This window comes from Nelumbo lutea, chromosome 3, assembly GCF_056320005.1.
Source record: "Nelumbo lutea isolate HS-2025 chromosome 3, American lotus-T2T, whole genome shotgun sequence".
Lineage (NCBI taxonomy): Eukaryota > Viridiplantae > Streptophyta > Magnoliopsida > Proteales > Nelumbonaceae > Nelumbo > Nelumbo lutea.
In genome coordinates this window covers 19,756,468-19,776,707 of record NC_142686.1, presented here as the reverse complement: position 1 = coordinate 19,776,707, position 20,240 = coordinate 19,756,468, and the positions used below count along the sequence as shown (strand labels likewise).

General features: G+C 38.1%; 1 protein-coding gene across 1 annotated transcript in view; it reads left to right on the top strand.

Annotated features, from left to right (window-relative positions):
• LOC148863399 (calcium/calmodulin-regulated receptor-like kinase 2) overlaps positions 1-20,240 on the top strand; it is a 42,597-nt gene that overhangs the window by 20,554 nt on the left and 1,803 nt on the right. The window contains exons 3-6 of the mRNA XM_088976006.1: positions 9,673-9,826; positions 11,867-11,993; positions 15,450-15,535; positions 15,644-15,715. Coding sequence (XP_088832132.1) covers positions 9,673-9,826; positions 11,867-11,993; positions 15,450-15,535; positions 15,644-15,715 — 439 coding nt within the window. The remainder of the gene's footprint in view (positions 1-9,672; positions 9,827-11,866; positions 11,994-15,449; positions 15,536-15,643; positions 15,716-20,240) is intronic.

Below are 20,240 nucleotides of genomic sequence, written 5' to 3'. Positions count from 1 at the left end.
AGAATCAAATTTTATTATTTTTTTAAGAAGAATTGTGTACAAAAGTGCAAGTATAGGATGTCTCTAGCACCCTTAATAAGTCCTGCTCTGACAACCATTTTAAATGGATATTTCTTCTCAGTACAATCAATCTATTTGCAGCTCTTCTCTAGACAAAAAGTATTGGCTAGACTATTTTCCCTCACAATGCCAATCATGATTATTTCCCACCACCACCTTAGAATTTCCTTGCACCACAATGTTTCTTTAGTTGAGGGTGTTCCCCAGTCTTAATCCTTGCAGCAGTGCTAACAGTTCTGTGGCTTCTGCCCACATGGAACTCCCTATGACCAATTGGCCCCAAGAATAAAGTCATGAAATATCCTTGATCGTTGCAGAAGATTCCCTATATTCTTGATTCCCTGGGTTTCTATCAAAGTTGAGCTTGACAAAAATAATGGGTTGGTGAGGGAAACCAATCCATGTTAATGGTGTTTCTTTCCATGGATGCTGCTGCAATACTCTTGAAATCAGCAACAGTTAAAAGAGGTGTATAATCTTGAGTAAAGGATAATTATTCTTTTGGGCCATTTTCTCTAAAGGATTTCAAGGGGATACCTTTATCTTCTTTTGTGGTTGAATGGGGCATTTTGGTCTTTGGATCCCTTTGAGTCCCATCACCTATGTAATCATTAATATTAGAATAATATTTATGGTCCTTCAGGTCTTGTTTCTCACCACTCTGGATTCACTTTGTCCCAATGATTTAGCACATGGGCCAGGGCATGTGACTTTTTAAAAAACAAAAACTTTTCAAATGCCCAAAGCCTTAGTTAGCAATTTATTATATTTTAGGAATAGTTGTTAAGATGCCTAGGTGATTCCAGGCAATAGTGGGGCACCTAGGCAATAAGAATTTCATAAAATAAAAACCTTAGTTTTTCCTAGTTCTCTAGTTTTATATACACTTCAGCATGCATATTAATTGGAAAAATAGAAATTTTCTTTATTAATAACATTAATTTCCTCTCAAAACATGTCAAATCAACATATCTAGGACAACAATATTTTGATTATATTTCAATACTTACAAAAATGATACTAATATTTTTTTCCGACAAGGAAAGAATTGTTAGATCGAATCCTTTTAAGGATCAAATCCTTTTAAGGGTTGTCCACTGGCTAAAATCTTTGGAGTTGTTTTCAGATTTTCCTGTTGATGACTTGCTAAGAAACTGGAAAGAGATTGCTTCCATTGCTAGATGCAAGAGGACTCTTTGTCCGCTTTGGTCCCCTCCCCCTCGGGCTTTATAAAGCTGAATTTTGATGGCAGCAGTGTAAGGAATCCATGGTCCTCTGGGATTGGAGGAGTCTTCAGGAATGAGGAAGGGATTGTTATTGCTTTATTCTCTGGCCCTAATTGGAGAAGGTGACTCTCTTAGGGCTGAGATCCTTGCAGCGCTTGAAGCAATTCGAAGAGCAAAGGAATTAAATATCAGTCGTTTGATTCTGGAAGGTGATTTGAAGGTGGTGGTTAGTTGGTTGAAGACAGAGGACAGTGGTTTGTGGAACTTTAACAATGAAAAAAAAAAAACAGTTCTTATGGCTGGGTAGGGACATTGAGATTCAGTACAGCTGGGTGAAGAGAAGTGCCAACTCATTTGCGGATGGGTTGGCCAAGCAAGGAGTGAATAGGGAGTCTGTTTTTTGGGCTAGTTTTTAATCTTCTCTTTGCATTCCCTTTGTTTTCTGTTTTTGGGGAGCTAAGATATTTTATCTCCCCTTTTGTATCCATATTCCCTCTTTTCTTTTAATTTAATGAAGCTGGTGTTATTGATAAAAAAAAAAATATAGTAAGTATTTAATAAAGCAATTTCACATCAAATTAGCAACTAAGGTTATACTTTTATATGAAAAAATTTAAGACGAAAAGTAAGTAAAAGAGAAAAAGAACAAGGGTAGAGATGCTGTTTTATTTAATGTAAGAGAGAGAGACTAGAAAAAAAAGAAACTTGTTTATATTTCTTTTCTTTTCTTTTTTCTTTTTCTCTTCTCAAAACCTTTGGATCTTCTAAATTTCAATAGTAAAACTTTTTTTTGGAGAGAAGGCAAAGTATAAATGTATTAACATGAACAGAAAGTGCAGCAAGATGATATACTCAGTGACCCAAAAAACCTGCCCCCTCTGACCTTGACCCCCCACCCTGCTTTACAAAATGATTGTCATATACAAAAAGGGACTCAAACTATTCATAAAAAAGGACTCAAAATTACACCCTTAAACAACCTATGACCAGCCAACCATGAGAACATCTTTCCCAAAATTCTGATAAATAGCAGCAGCAGAACTAGACTTGTTTTTCAAGACCCTTGCATTCCTCTATTGCCAAAGACACCAAAATGCCACCACTGGGGTTATATCCCAGATCAGCTTTCCTCTTTTACTCAGCCCTTCCACCCTCCGACCTAAAACTTCAAGATGCAGCATAAATGATATATATAGTATATAATAGGATGTAGTAACATATATATTAGTAAGATGTAACAATATAAATGATATTGTAACAAGGTGCCTGCCTTGTCATTTTAGTTGCGTAGTTGCTATAAAAAAGGCATTTAGGTGAGGCACCCAACCAAGAGTGCCTAGTTGATGCCTTGACAACTATAATTTTAGGATTAGGAATTGTTGACAACTTGGCTGACCTTTATTGCGGCTTTTTTAGTTTTGTCATTGAGTTGGGTTGTTGGCTTGCTGGAGGCTTACTTTTTCTTTTCTTATTGCTGCCACTTAGTAGGGGCAGATTCGTAATTCCCTTTTATTCTTTATTGGGTGAGTTATATTAGAAGTGGGGGGTCACTCCAAACCTCACAATTGATTCCCTTTCTCTCCCACTCTCTCTTCTTGTAGAGGAGATGGGCCGAATGGCCCATAGACTGTCATTTCATGTTATGTTATGTTTCTCTCTGTTATGGGCTTTATTCTGGGCCCATACTCTGTAATGTTTTGTTCTTGTATTTTCCTGCCCACTCAAGGGCTTCCTTGTAATTTGTCAAAGATTAACTTCTTAATAAGATGTTTAGAGTGTTAGAGAGAGGTTATGTTCGAACCTCTTACTCTCTAACAATCATTGCCGCCAACTCTCTCTTCTCTTCCTCTCTTGTTTGTTTATTTTCTTGTTTGCATCTAATCTCAAACAGTTCTAGACACCAAGTGGACTGTTTTTCAACTTGGTATCAGAGCGGGCCATTGCTTGGCGTGTCCCTCATGTGGTTCTAGTTCAGCCAACTGCATGAGGAGGTTCTAGGGCTGAAAGTTTACAGTCATCCGCCTGGTTCTTGGAGGTCGTTGGAGGGTGCCCAAGTTTCTACACACTTGGAGAAGGGTTCGGTGACCAGGAAGAATCAGAGAGTAAGGTGTTCGGCCTGATTTGAAATCAGAGAAAAGGATTTCGAAGTTATCTCAGAGAACAAGTGTTCGGCCTGGTTTGAAGTTCAAACCAGAGACTCTTATTGTAAGTTTTTTCTTAGTCCTTTGCTGGGTTATTTTTTGTTGTTTGGGAGGATTGTTAAAGCATTCAAAGCCCACCTCCATTCGGCCCACTGTTGCTGGACTGATTCTACTCGGAAATTTCTGGGTTATTTTGGAAGTGCTATTCAGCTAATTATTGGACTGCCTCTTCTTGGACCTATACTGATCTAAACCAAGTGGTACTAGTCTCATCTTCATCCCAGCCTCTTCTTGGACCTATACTGAACACTTTGAAGTGGTTTCTTGTAGTTAACAGTAGGCTGTTAACTGCACACTGAGTGTTCGACAAAAAGTCTCTTAAGGACTGTGGCCTCTTTTTCTTCTCTTTGGGACAATGGTTGTTGGGAACCTGAAATACCTAGTGATTGGAGGTTTGTTGGGTGTCTTTTGAAGACTGAAACAGTATAGAAAGAGCTACCACCGAGCTGGACTGTCACAGTTATCAAGATTGAACTGATTCTGTGAGCTAATTGTTGTTGCCTATTCAGTTCAAACTAAGCTCATCATGACCCCCAGTACTTTGGGAAACCTATTAAAATCCTAATTGGAGCCTTTACATGATGGATTTCTCAAGCCTTGAAAACAAGAATGCTGTTGAATATGGACAGATTTTGGGAACCCCAGCCGATTCTATGCTGGCTGTAACTACAGTTAAACTTGATGGGACCAACTACTTGGCTTGGTCACAATCACATGACCCCTAGTACTTTGGGAAACCTATTAAAATCCTAATTGGAGCCTTTACATGATGGATTTCTCAAGCCTTGAAAACAAGAATGTTGTTGAATATGGACAGATTTTGGGAACCCCAGCCGATTCTATGCTGGCTGTAACTACAGTTAAACTTGATGGGACCAACTACTTTGCTTGGTTACAATCAGTGAAAATCCATATTTGTAGCAAATGAAAATGGGGTTTTATTTCTGGGAGCAAGAAAGATCCTCCAGAGGATGATCCATCTTATGAGAGATGGGTGCAAGAAAACTACATAGTGATTGGGTGGCTTGTGAACTCAATGCAGCCACAGATTAGTCAGCATTATCTGTGGATGAACTCGGCTAAAGAAATCTAGGATAGTGTTGCAGAAACTTACTCCCAAAAGTTGAATGTTGCCAGAGCCTACAAACTGAGAAGTGATGTGAAGAATCTAAGACAGGGGGAGAAGTCACTTGCAACATACTTCTCAGCCCTAAAATCTCTATGGCAAGAGATTGATTTGATAGAGGCTGTGACATGGGATACCCCTAAGGATGCTGAAACATACAGGAAATTGGTTGAAAGGAATAGGGTCTTTGAGTTCTTGACAGGGCTGAATTCTGAATATGACATTACAAAGTAAAACATCTTGTCCAAGGAAGATGTTTCATTGTCTCAAGCATATGCTTTGCTCAATAGTGAAGAAAGTAGGAGGCAAGTCCAGGTTCAAGGAGTCAGTATCAATGATCATTTTGCAAATATGAGAATTAAATCCAAAGGGGTTACAGGAGCTCCCAGTGGCACAGGAAAGAAGGAAGTGGTGTGTGAATATTGCAGGAAGCCGAAACACACCAAGGACAAGTGCTGGAAATTGCATCCCAGTCTTGTCCCAATCCGATTCCAGAAGAAGAATGATAGTAGAAAGACAGGAAGTGCACATGCAGCCACAAGTACAGATACAGAGGTTGAGTCTGCCAGTGCACAATTGGCAGCCATGAAAGCTGAATATGAGAAGTCTGGAAAGATGATCAGCCAGCTTGAAGGTGTAACTTCATCATCCAACCCTTCTAGAAGTCCAGCCACCACCGCATTTGCTCACTCAGGTATAAGGGCTTCTGCTAATCATGCATCCACCTCAGGTAATCCCAAGACCCCTTGGATTATAGACTCAGGTGCTTCTGATCACATGACCAATCTTTCCATTTTGTTTGTTTCATATGATTTGCTTCCTGGTCATGACAAAATCACCTTAGCTGATGGTTCTCTTGCCCCTATTTCTGGCAAGGGAACTATCAAGCTTACAAACTCCTTACTCTTATTTTCCACTCTTCATGTACCTAAATTAAATACCAACTTATTATCTGTAAGTAGCTTGACCAAGTCATTGAATTGTTGTGTAACATTTTTCCCTTCTCACTGTGTGTTTCAGGACCTGAAGTCTCAGAAGGTGATTGGGAGTGGCCATGAAGTGAATGGAATATACTTGCTCGACACCCCTGGCCAATGCTTTGATCATCCCAAGAATGTTGCTTTTAGTTCTACTTCTTCAGAGGCTGTCAATCAAATTATGTTGAGTCATTGTCAGTTGGGTCATTTACCTTTTTCTGCTTTAAGTCATTTGCTTCCCAAACTGTTTAAGGGAGTCAGTGTGTCTAGTCTCAATTGTGAGTTATGTCAGTTGTCAAAGCATTGTAGAAACAATTACCCTATGAGCAATAAAAGATCTTATTTTCCTTTTCATATTGCACACTCTGATGTGTGGGGGCCTTACCACTTATCCTCTATGGGGGGTTATAGATATTTTATCCTGATTATTGATGACTTTTCTAGATTCACTTGGATATACTTAATGAAATCCCGGGATGAAGTCCCGAGACTTGTGAGACAATTTCATGAGCTTGTTTTAACTCAATTTGATACCAGAATTAAGGTTTTCAGATCTGACAATGCAAAAGAGTATTTTGAGAAGAGTTTATCCTTATATCTCTCTGACATGGGGGTTATTCACCAAAGCACCTGTGTTAGAACCCTTGAATAAAATGGAGTTGTTGAGAGGAAAAATAGACATATTGTTGAAGTTGCAAGGAGCCTTTTGTTTGTCTCACATGTTCCCATAAGATTTTGGGGTGATGTTGTACTTACTGCTACCTATCTCACAAACCGTATGCCATCCAGGGTTTTAGGGTTTAAATCCCCCTTCAGTCTTCTTCATCCAAACAAGGATCTCTTTCCACTTCCTCTTCGTGTGTTTGGTTGCACTTGTTATGTTCACATTCCAAGTGTGCAGAGACATAAGTTTGAACCAAAAGCCTACAAATGCATCTTCCTTGGTTACTCTCCCACACAAAAGGGTTATTGTTGTTTTGATCCAAAGACTGGCACCCGACATGTCTCTATGGATGTTACCTTTGATGAACTTTCTCCTTTTTATGGTTCCTCTCAGGAAAGAGATTGTCAACAGGGGGAGAGTCTATCACAAGTTTTTGCTCTTCCTCTTCCTGTCCCAGTTGAGTCTCTTGACAAACCTGTATCCTCACTAAATGAATCAAAGGAGGATCAGCCACTTCATTCCTCTTGTCCTAGTGCCCCTATTTCTTTACCTCCTCGTCCTACCCATAATCCCAAAGTGTATCAAAGGCAGAGATCCAGGAATGAGCAAGTAGTTTCCCTTACAATAGATGAGGCTCATACATTTCCAATCACAGATGAGATAACAGGTACTGCTTCAACTCCCTTGGAATCATCCTTCCCAGATCTTGATGTCCCCATTGCTGTTAGGAAAGGAAAGCGGAAGTGTACTGCACACTGCATTTCCAAACACCTTTCTTATGACCTACTTTCTCCTTCATACTGTGCCTACCTCTCTTCAGTTGCTTCTAACCCCATTCCTAGGTCTGTATCAGAAGCTCTTGGAATTCCAGAATGGAGAGATGCCATGCAGACTTAAATGGATGCTCTACATGAAAATGGTACTTGGGAGGTGGTGGATTTGCCTGAAGGGAAGAATCCAGTTGGGTGCAAGTGGGTTTTTACCATTAAATACAGGGCTGATGGGACTATTGAGAGGTACAAGGCCAAACTTGTTGCAAAAGGCTACACACAAACATATGGGATTGACTACCTGGAGACTTTTGCCCTTGTTGCTAAGATGACATCTGTGAGGGTTCTTTTATCTCTGGCAGTTCACTTTGATTGGCCTCTCTATCATTTAGATGTAAAGAATGCATTTCTAAATGGTGACTTACATGAGGAGGTCTACATGTGTCTTCCTCCAGGAATGTATGGGAAAGATATGCAAAGAAAGGTATGTAAACTGAAGAAATCTCTTTATGGCCTCAAACAATCTCCTAGAGCCTGGTTTGAGAGATTTAGAGCTGCACTTGTTAAATTCGGCTATGTTCAGACACAATCAGATCATAATCTTTTTGTGAAGAAAAGTGGATCTCTAGCAGTGTATCTCATTGTGTATGTTGATGACATTATAGTGACTGGTGATGATGCCTCAGGCATTCTGGCCCTTAAGTCATTCCTTCGTACAGAATTTGAGATTAAGGATCTAGGGGAGTTGAGATACTTCCTTGGCATAGAAGTTGCCAGATCCAAGGATGGGATTCTTATTTCCCAGAGGAAATATGTCCTTGATTTGTTGTCTGAAACTGGAAAAATGGGTGAAAGACCAGTTGCAACTCCTATTGATATGAGTCACAAACCTTCAGCGTCGGATGGAACTTTGTTGGAAGGCAAAGGGGTCTTTCAGAGACTTCTTGGGAAGCTTCTGTGCCTGTGCATGACTAGGCCAAATATTGCGTATATTGTCAGTTGCATTAGCCAGTTCATGCATGCTCCTAGAGATACCCATATGGCAGCAGCAGAACGGATTTTGTGCTATCTGAAAGGCTCTCCAGGAAAAGGAATTCTATTTACCAAGCATGGTCATCTGAAACTTGAAGTCTATACTGATGCTGATTGAGCTGGAAATATTGATGATAGAAGATCTACTTCAGGGTATTGCAGTCTGGTGGCTGGTAATGTTGTCTCTTGGAGGAGTAAGAAACAATCAGTTGTGGCCCGATCCTCCGCAGAAGCAGAATATAGAGCCATGGCACATGGAGTCTCGGAATTGTTGTGGTTAAGGTCCTTAATGGAAGAACTTGGGATTGATCATGACAAACCCATGATGTTGTACTGTGATAATCAGGCTGCCATCAACATTGCTCACAACTCGGTACAATATGATAGAAACAAAACATATTGAGGTTGATAGACACTTTATTCGAGAAAGAGTTTCCTCCATTCATTACTTCTGAAGGACAATTGGCAGATTTCCTCACCAAGGGCATTTCCAAGGCAAGGCTTCAACATGACACTAGCAAGCTAGGCATGATTAACATCTATGCTCAGCTTGAGGGGGTGTGTAGAGGAGATGGGCCGAATGGCCCATGGACTGTCATTTCATGTTATGTTATGTTTCTCTCTATTATGGGCCTTATTCTGGGCCCATTCTCTGTAATGTTCTGTTTTTGTATTTTCCTACCCACTCAAGGGCCTCTCTGTAATTTGTCAAAGATTAACTTCTTAGTAAGATGTTTAGAGTGTTAGAGAGAGGTTATGTTTGAACCTCTTACTCTTTAACACTCATTGCCGCCAGCTCTCTCTTCTCTTCCTCTCTTGTTTGTTTATTTTCTGATTTGCATCTAATCTCAAACAGTTCCAGACATCAAGTGGACTGCTTTTCAACTCTTCTCTTCTTCTCCCCTTCTCCTTTCTACCTCTGTTTTCTTCTCCTTTTCTGCATACTTTTGCTAGTTTTTCTTCACTTAATTACTGCTGAAAACTCAAGTAAAATAAAATGGTATCCTTGGCACTTGAATTTCACACAAAAGGAATTGTGCCTAGAGACTGAAGGTAGTTGGCTAGTTGCATCCAAGAGAGAAGGATCTCAAGGATCAATTCTTTGGATGGATTCTCAGAAGTGCCAATTCTTTGGCTGACATGTTGGCTAGAGTGGGGGTTGCCCAGGGCCGGGTTGTAATTTTTAACTTGTTAGTCTTAGTCTTCTTTTTCTTTTTTGTTTAGCTTCCTTTTCAGCTCCTTTTTTGAATGAATTTTACTTGTTACTTATTAAAAAAGAAGGATGGTAAGGGCACAGAAGGAACTAACCCAGGGAATGTACTTAATCGGGCTTGTATAAATATGAGAATCTGTCTTTAACTCCTTATTGAGCTCAATCATTCTCCTTTATTGATTTTATGTTTCTAGAATTGACTGGAAACATCTCTCAATAAGTTCCCTCCAAAAGATCTTCTTTTAAAAAAAAAAAACTTTAAACATTGCTAATGGGTGCTGATAAAGCAAATAGAAATTAGCCCTGCTCTTTTAGCTCTTCCAAAATTTCATTGTCAGACTGGTGTAGAATTGAGTTAATTATGCCAATGCAAGTACTTACCTAGTTTGTTAATTCTGTGCAGGGATATTCAGAAAGCCACACATAACTTTACAACCATCTTGGGACAAGGATCATTTGGCCCAGTCTATAAAGCTACAATTCCTACAAGTGAAGTGGTAGCTGTAAAGGTGCTCGCTTCTAATTCTAGACAGGGCGAAAAAGAGTTCCAAACGGAGGTCAGTGCTATTTAGAATGCTGTTGCTAGGTAGGATAGAACTTTCCTAGTCTGTCATCTTCTTGTTTCCCATAAAAGGATCCACTGCTATCTGCATGACAACATGTGTTTACCTTAGCCAATGCAAGTCTTAGCAACTAGATGATTGTTTCCCTGAGAGTCCCTTGCTTTGCCAAGTTGTCAGCCACAGAATTGGCTGATCTCCTTATACATTTGAAGATTACTCCCACTTCTCTTGCTAGAGAAAGTATTTCCCCCATCTGTTGTCTAAGGATCCATACACCCAAGCTTTTTGTCTGCAGCCATCCTATTAGAAGTTTAGAGTTTCCCTTTACCTCAAGGTTTTGATATCCCTATTTGCTTGGCCAATCTCAGACCTTGAAGTAGAGACATAACTTAAGCCCTTAAGGAGTCTTCCACACCTATTGGGCCAGAATAAAGTGCTTGCATTCTGCCCTCCCCATCCCTGAAAACTCCCCCAGCAACTAGATGAAATTTCACTGCAAAATTTGAGGACAAATAATATGTCTAAATAATACTTATCTGTTAAACAAACAATTTCATGACCAACTTGTATTTTCTAACCATCTCTTCAAAGTTATGCTAAAGAGACTGCATTTTAGTTTTGATTGGATTTGTTGAGTTTTGCTTATGGGTCCTAGGGTTAAAAATGCATTTTAACTAACTTTAGCTTTAAATTCACCCAAGCCTGACCAGAGCACAGTCATAGCCCAACCTGAGGTGCTCATTTTTCAATATAAACTCATGGCTTGGTCCAGATTGGTTGAATGCAGGTTGGGTTAGTCTAGAGATGATCATGAGCTGGGCATCTGGGCTATTCCCGTATAAATTAATAAATTACATATTTTTTAAAAATTAAAATGTTAATTTAATTTTAGAATTGAAATGACAAAAAATATAAAAAAATTATTTGTGTATATATTAATATATTATACCTTATATATAAGATACTATATCACATTTATTTATGAGATATTATAAGAATTAAGATATTATACTATATATATATAACTTCCTGGCTAGGCCGGGCCAACCAGGCCTAGGGTTTTGCTTGACCTGGGCCTGGTGCTGCTGCACTGCTGTGGAGTATGGAGATTGTCACCGGCATCCATCGAGGCAGCAATGTAGTGCTGTACTGCTGTGGTGGAAATTAGAGGAGCCAAAGAGAGAGGTCAGAGAAAAGGAGGAATGGAGATGGAGGTGTTCCATTTTGTTCTGAGGAATGGAGATGGAGGGTTTTGGCTGGAGAATAAAGGAAAAGGAAAAAAATAAGAGTGACGATTGAGATTTGGCCTTTGGGATGATGGAGGTTTGGGGAGGGAAAGACAGGTTCGGTAGCTTGGGTAGGGAATTTGGGAATCTCAAGTAGAGAAGGGTGCCACTTATCACAAAAAGGTCAAAAATAATGATTAGGGTAGCTCATAGCTGGGCGGGTAGGTTAGGTAGGTAAATTAAAATATGTATAATTAATAATTAATAATAGTTGGATGGGGAGATTGGGGTGGGAATCTTTAGTAGAAAAGTAATCAAGTACAAGTAGGATAGCTGCGGGTAGCCTGGGTAGGTGAATTAATTATAGGATATAATTAATGAAATCTATAATATTCAATGATACTATATGTAAATATAAGTACAGTCGGCTCAGTTAACTGCCAGTTTTCTTATAGGATAACTGAAACTGAACTGATCAGTTTGGTTAACCAGTATTTTCTTAGTGTGTGGCTTGGCTCGGTTTTTTGGTTTTTCATGAGCACCCCTAGCAGAGGTTGGCCCATCTATACTATGGTTGAGCTGGATTGGCCATCAAGCCAATGCATCACACCTTACTTCCCATTTCTTAGCAACAATACATCATTATCCAATCAATTTCAAAAGCTAAAGCCAATAGTATTGGCTTATTGCATCTTAAAAATTAATTGAAATTGGGCTTTCTAACGGCTATTGGTTCCTTTACTAAAATTTACCTTCCATTTTATAGAGAGATTGTTATGTATCTGTTTGTTGGCCAATCTTCGCACAGGTACTTCTGTTAGGCAGGCTGCATCACCGTAATCTTGTGAATTTGGTTGGTTATTGTGTGGATAAAGGGCAACACATGTTGGTATATCAATATATGAGTAACGGGAGTTTGGCAAACCTTCTATATTGTAAGTACATATCTCTTTCTTTTTATCTGTCCTGAGACACTGATGTTCCTTTAAATGCAACTATAATAGTGTAGGTTAAATGCCATTTTCTTAATCAGATAAGGAAAGGAAAATGATACTTTTAGATTGAAATTGCATTGATTTTACTCTTGCATCTTAGATACAGAGACAAGCTTCTACCAGTATTTCAAAATTACACTTTGCAAGAACATAACTAGATTACTAGCATTTCATGTTGCAAGTAGGGCTGCAACTTGGGCAGTCTTGGCTTGAAATTTTATTAAAATCTGAATGAGCCTGGCCTGCAAGCCCGAGCCCAGTGCAGTGTAAATTCTTCAGATCAGGTACCTGACTTGCATCCCTAGTTGCCAGATGTGGTCCAGACCAAGGTTCAAAATATCAATACGCCCTAGTGTATCGGTACTTAAAATAACACACTTTTATGTTTTTTAGTTTTTTTTTTCAAATTTTGGTTTTTGGGCCTATTTAAACCATATTTTTCATTAAAAAGAGGTCGGTTTCCGAAACACCTGTAAATAGGCGTATCGTGAAGCCACCAATACGATATGCCCGATACAGGGCGCATCATATCAAAATTTTGAAACTTGGTCCAGACTCCAGAAATGTTCCTTTTTTTTTAATTTTAATAAGTGAAGGAAATTATTATTATTATTATTATTATTATTATTATTATTATTATTATTATTATTATTATTATTATTATTATTATTTCAATCCATTAACCAGATACATGGAGGATTTTTTCCAACAAAGATATCTTACTAAGGTTTCTTGCTTTGGGGTTAAGGAATTCTATTTTTGATGGTGGCTTTCTGGAAGCCATGAAAACTGCCTTTCTAAGGAGGGTTATGCTGGAACTGAGCTAAAATTTATCACTGGAATGAAGCTTATACTCGTAAAAAGTAAGGGAAGCAGCTTCACAATATGGTGAAGCTCACATTCATGCTTTGTGCTCCTTCCAGCTCCGCCATAACTTCTGCACATGGTCATCAATCCAGAACTTGGGTTTATAAACAACCTATTTGATGGGCCATCAACCAGAACCTACATGGAGTGCATTTGGATTTTATAAACCCCCTCATTATCTTTCTCTTTTGCTCACTTCCCATCCTTACCACAAGTAACCACACCTCTCCTATCACTCTCTATCTCTTTAAAAGCCACATTGAGCAAAACCTTATACATCCCAAAAGAACAAAGCCTGGATTTTTGGTTGTACTTTTTTCTCCACCACCTTCTCTAAGCCATATCTTCTACTGAGATGTGTTTCATGCTATTTGCACATCATCTTCTCCAGATGATTGTTCTACTTGTTCATTGTCCTGTGAATCATTTGTCTTGATACTGTTTGTCTTCTCCTATTGGTATTGTCCTATAATTTCCCCCTCTTTTTTGTACTCTCCAAAGTTTGATTTTCACTGCCTCTCTACATTCAGCTCCGAACACCCAGCTTGATTCCCACTTTCTGGTAGGAAAACAATTAAGAATTCTCTTTTCCAATTATGTGTCTTTCTTCATTTTTGAATTATAATGACTTGGTAAATGAATCAAATTTATACTAGTAAGCCCAGTGATTTAAAAGGCATGCCTAGGCGCACAGGCATGGCGCATTTTGGGGTATGTGCCTTGCCTAGGTCCTAGGCGCACCTTTTTCAAAAGGCACGCGCCTGGTGTGCCTAGGCGTGCGCCTTTTTAAAATTTTTCATTTCTTCACTGGTAGCAGTATTGATTGTGTCAATGACAAGACTGGTCTATTTTCGGGGATGTGGAATTTGTGTTACGATGGGTCGTGGCGTGTGGTGATCAAGTTGGTCAAGACAATGCACTCAGATCATCAAAAGAAAGTGTGGAGAAGAAACTGTCGCTACTGATGAGGGACACGCCATTGGAGAAGGATTCGTCTCTGTAGTTGAGCTTTCATCTGTTTCTCCAGCTTGCTTCAAGGAGGTTGTGGTTGGTAAGCTAGGTGTTGATCTGGGTCGCAGGAGGAAGATTGAGGAAAAGAATGAAACAAAGGAAGCTGGTTCAGTTCCAAAGAAGACTTGCTCTTCTAGTAAGATGCATATTGTCCATGTTATGAAAGTTTTCTCTAGACTAAAGCTCAGCTTGGTGAGAGCAGGTCCTACAAAAAATTTTAAGAAAGTTTGCAAGAGAATGAGTGCAGCCATTGCATGCGGGGGGTTAGCAGTAGGGCTGCCACTTGGGCCATGTTAGCCTGAATCCAACCCGAAAAGGTTGGGTTTAAGTTTGGGTTAGGGTTGAAAAACTTGAGCACAACTTGAATTTAGGTTCTGTTAGGGTTGAGAGGCCATAGGCAACCCGATCCAACCTGAACCCAACATGTCTTCATATTTGTATATGTATATAAATTTGTATATATTTATGTATGTATGCATTCATGTTTATATGTATATATCTATGCATATGCAACTACGTACCTGACTTAAGCCAATCATCCAATCATATGATCCCAATTTGTTCTTTTGGGAAAAGATTTTAAAAATTTTTTGATGATTTTAATGATATATCAGAAAGCTTCAATGGTATTCTAAAATTCTGAATCTTAGATGTTTAATTTATTAACAAGATTCAAAATATCCTAGATATATCAACAAAATTGGAGATACAAGGGGAAGAATTCTTAGAGTTTTTTTGTGTTGCCCCCATCTAAATGGTAGATATTGCCAAATCTTAGTGGTATTGTGAGCCATGGTAATCTTCCATTTTTATCTCCATCAGTGATGTTAAGTAAATCCATATGACAGCTCATGTAATATTTGATATTTTGATATATCTATTTATGGTGCCAATGGTTGGTATTGTGATTCATGTACTATCATTAACAAGTATTTTTCTGATTTGTTCTTATAGTAGATGCTCATGCAGTTCTCTGTGGACATATTTTGCTCTGCAGACTCTGCTGAACCCTAGACAAGTGAGTCAGATCTCAGTATCTCACCTGAGACCTTTCAGGTGGGATGGTGGGACCAAAATGAATTTTCAGCTATAACTCATCAATCTTAAACAAGATTCTGACAACAGCAACAAAAGTGGCCTTTTATCAGCTATGAGTCTCAAGCATATAAACCAAAAAAGGGGAAAATATCTGAAGCATAGTTTCCCAGTTTGCTAGTCATATACCAATTTGCAAGTTGGTTCATAATAATTCAGGAAACATGTAATATGCCAAAGGACCATATTAAACATAAGTTCTAAATTAAATAGGAAATTACACCATATGACTAATGATATTAAGCAGAAAAACATAACTTAATTAGGAAACTACAAATTAATATAGACTTTGTTTTTAGCTAGAATCAGGAGTTGGTTTGATAAATATATAACTTAGTTTTTGGCAACGTTTGGCAGAATCTGACTTTGTTGGATTGTTATTGAACCCTGATAATTGAAGTTCTCTGGTGTGCATGCACATAGGTGAAGGAGAACGGATTTTGAGTTGGGAAGAAAGACTTCAAATTGTTCTAGATGTCTCTCATGGGATTGAGTATCTTCATGAAGGGGTATGTTGGGTGATATTGGTTTTTTTTTTAATTTCCAGGTGAAAAGCATCACATTATTTGCAAACAAAACCATCCTAGTGAGATTAAAACATACAATTCTTTGAACAGGCAGTCCCACCTGTCATACACCGGGATCTTAAGTCTGCTAATATATTGTTGGACCAATCAATGAGAGCTAAGGTAAGGATACTACATACACATGCTAGTTCTAGTCCATTTTCTTACTGAATGTAACTAATGATGATAAGATTATAGAATCATCTCTCTTGTGTAGATATTTGTGATCTTTTGACATCTAAATCCAAGTACTATACGGAACTGAATATGGTATTAATTATTTCCTTTATATGATATTTCTGCCTTCTACACTTTGCATCCACCCATTTTCAGTTCTGTGCTCCATCTTCAATTATGTTATAACCATCTCTTTGTTTCTGGGCTAGATGTTACCTGATAGATGACAAACATGCATGGAGATGCCTTACATTAGGGATATCTATGCACCTTTCTAGACACAAAGTACATGCAGATATGCTTGAATTGGGATCTTTCTTTCCCTTTTCTTGATTAGCAACACAGTCTCTCTCCTTTAGTTAAACCACCTTATAGATTGGCATTACTAAAACTGAAACTTTCAGGTATGGCTTTGGCCAACAAGCATAGCTATAAAGGTGGCAAGGCAAGTGACAGGGTACTGTCTAGGGCACCACTTAAACAGTGGTTTTTACAAATATGTCCTATAATTTATTGGATATGCTCTATCATTAATTTTATTTGAAAAATTGACTACAACTTTTAATCATAAAATTTAACATTCTATATACAATTCCATTCAGCAAAGCAGTTAGATATGTAAAATCATGAATCATAGTTGTCAAGGTGATAACACCTTGGTAACAGGGGGTTTACAAGGAAGTCTGCTTCTGGGCTCAGTTGTAACTGCAAAAGTAAAGTCCCCTCAGGGATTTCAATCTTTAACTTTCAGGGGTAACCGAGGCTACCCTTGGTGTAACTACTTACTCTTAAATCTTAATAAAATTTATGTTATTCATAAAAATAAAAAAAAAAAAAAATAAAAAAAAAAACTAAGCACTTCCTTGTAATTGCCTTGCCTAATTGCTATGAACAATTTACAAAGGTGCTTTCCAACTGCTTAAACAACTGTCTAGGCAAGTATTTCTTCTGTTTTGGCACTAAAACAGGGTCTTGTCCCTTTCATTTTGCCTAATTTCTGCCATGTTTTGGTGCTAAAGCAGGGTTTCTTTTTTCTTCATTTTCCACCACTAAAACAGGGGGATTTGGTGCAAAAACAGGGGCTCCATAACTTCTTGTTCTTTTTTTTTTTTAAATAGGAAAGGGTAACTTTCATTAATTTTAAGGAAAATTATTTCAACTATCACCTTCAAAAAGGTGACCCCTCAAATTACAACAGCCTTACAAACATGCCCGGAAAGTAGTTTCCCTATTTAACTCCTTGCACTGCTAATGCCACTAAAACGGTGAATCTGTTTTATTTACTCTCTGCTACTGAAACAGTGTCTCTGCCCCTTTATTTCTTTCCTTTTTCTTTTTCATTTTCTTCAACTAAAACAGCAAGAATTTTTGTTCTAAAACAGGAACTTTGCACCTTTCTTTTCAATGCAAATGAACTTTTGAGGAATTCCTATGTAGTCAATGTTATGTCCATCCTTTGGAAAAGAAAAAGTATGCTTCTCAAATATCATATGTTACTCCCCCATCAAGGCTTTCCACAAAAAGGGTGCACTGTTCATTTCAGTTGTAACACAACAAGCTTCATTGCTTTCAAGTTTTCCAATACCTTACAAGAAGTTGGCAATCTAAGGTTCTATTAGCTTCCATTCCTCTCTTGATTTAATTAATTCCCTGGCTTCTCATTCCAGAATGAGATTTTTTTGCCATTACCATCACATACGAAGTTGACAAGTCTTCTCAAGATAGTACACCTTAAGAAACCAGAATAATAATCATTTCTCATGAACTCACAAATTGTATCTGGTTCCACCTGATATAGTAAAAAATTCCTTGGCTGCTTATTAATTAGATTGTGTTAACATTACATTACTGTGTCAAATACAAGTTGACAAATGACGAGTCTTATCTACAGTATTACACCTGATCAAAACTAGCACAATCATTTGCTAGTCAAACTCACAAATTTGATTTCTACCATGAAGCTAAATGCTAACAAAATATACCTTTATTTGCAGTTGAAGCCTAAGTTTCTAGGCAAATTTAAGGGGAAAAAGAACCCATCTTGCATGTGATTTATTTGCTTATTTATTTATAAGAAATGTGGTTTTATGTTTGCAATCCTAAGAATTCTCAGTTGAGGGTGCCAATTATTTCAGGTCCAAGCATACTTGTACCTTGGGCCCAATCCAGTACACCAAATCCAAGTCAGTGTTTTAAAAGCAAGAAACACAAGTACAGAGCATGAGGTACCCAGGTGCTGAGGCACAAAGGCAAGGTCCATGCATGAACAACATGAAGTGCCACATTTAAAAAAGAAAACTAAAAAAAAAACTAATATCCAAGAATAACAAATCTAAATTCAGAATAAATAAAATATTCCAGAAGGCCTATTTGCTCAATTGATTAGAGTATTATGTAAGTCCTGCATTGATTAAACCATTTAAACTCTAAGCATCATAGGAATGCCATAAATTCCATATTCAATTTCAAATTCCAGGTTAATTCATCACAATATAGCAAGCTAGGGTAGGTACACACCACAAAAGGATCCTTACTTATGAGCCTAAGTGTGCCTGAGCATGCCTTTAAAATACTGATTCAGGTCTTGTTGGGTAGACATGTGCACTGGCTATTGCATTACCTGACCCGCCTATACAAAAGTAATGCTTGATCATTTAAAATAGGGCTGCCAATGGTCCAGGTAACCTGACATGTTAGCACATGATAGAAATTCCTCCTGAGGCATGCCTTTGAAATACTGATCCAGGTCTTGTTGGGTAGACGTGCACTGGCTATTGCATTACCTGACCCGCCTATACAAAACTAATGCTTGATCATTTAAAATAGGGCTGCCAATGGTCCAGGTCAACCTGACAGACTTGAACTGTTCTGATCCTATTATACAGGGTTTGGATTTACATTGTGTCCCAATTGTCAATAGCATTGGTTTTACCTATTCTGACCCGATTAAAACTGAATCAATTATATATGCATATGTTTGGACATGATAGAAATACCTCCTGATGTTTTATGATGTTTCACATGGTTTACCTGTAGTTTCATTTAATGCAAAAAATGATCATTTTATAGGAAATAATAAAAGATACTTTGAGAACAGGGATCAAGAGAGTTAGCAACCAAAGTCATGTCAATTATAATCAGGTCCGACCCAATAAGCCCAATTAATAACAAGATTGGTTCTCGGTCTATTACATACAGGCACTGGGTTGTAACTGGGTATGGATGTTTTCTTCTCAGTTTGGGACCAGGTCTACTATGACCCATACCGGGCCCAACCTATTGACTGCCCCACTTTTAGGGTTTCAAGTCAGGTTGCCCAATTTAAAGAGTTTCGACTGCATCTGGCTTGGGCACATTCAAATTTTAACAAATTCTCAACCCATCCCAACCCAAGTTGCATCCCTACCTACATTTAAAACAGAAAAGCACAAAATGGAATGAAAAGTAGAATAGAAATGTCATGTATTTATAATTTTATATATGCCTCTTGGGTGCCAAGGTTCTAAACCAGATATATTTTATGAATCTAAATCCTACCCATTCATTTCAGATGCTACTAACTGAGCTAATAGGGCATTGGTCAAATATCCATTGACACCACTAGCCACTAGTTCTCAAAAGAATTAAGAATAAATTAAGAGGCACACATTTTATTCATAATTAAAAATAAACCCAACATCTATGATTTTCTAGTCTCTATCCATAAAAAAATTGTAAAATTTAAATCTAACTTAAGACCTAAGTAGCTATATCAGTGATTTACCTAATATGACTTTTGCAAGTGATTGAAATTGTGAACCGGATGAAGAATGCCAATTAAATGTACTGTACTTTTCTTTTTAATTTCTTTATTGCTGTGCAGTCCCTTGTATCTATTATATTTAATCTTTAATTCCTAACAGTTTGTAGGGGCTCTCATGTAATTGTAAAAGATGAAAGGAACTGCACAGCAATAAGAAAAAGAAAAACTATGGTAAACTGGCAGCGTTGCCCATCTGATTCACACCCAAATAGCCCCCATCTTGCCATAAATAAAAATTAGGAATAAATGGTTATGGAAGGTCTGGCAATGAGCCTCAATCATGAACCAAGCATTTGTATAAGGTGCACAGTTGGTAATCTTGTCCAATCACAAGAGCCTTACGAGTCTAGTAACATGGGATTTTGAAACATTTTGCTGATTTGAGAGTTACATCTCCTTAATTGTGAGTAGAGGTAATTGGGCTTGGCTTTCAGAAGATTGATGTTGGAATAAGTTTCCTTGTGATGATTTTCTAGTCATGTATAACATGTCAGTTGATGGAATGGGTCTCAGCGCCGGATTTATGATGAAGTGGCTAGTGAAGTTGTCTGGGTGTCTGGGTTCAAGACCCCAGTGGCTTTTTGTTTTTTCAATTTAGCTGTTTTACATGTCCATTGGGCGGTGAGTCTTCCTTCCCATGGTGAGATTTAAGGCCCAAATAATTCCTCC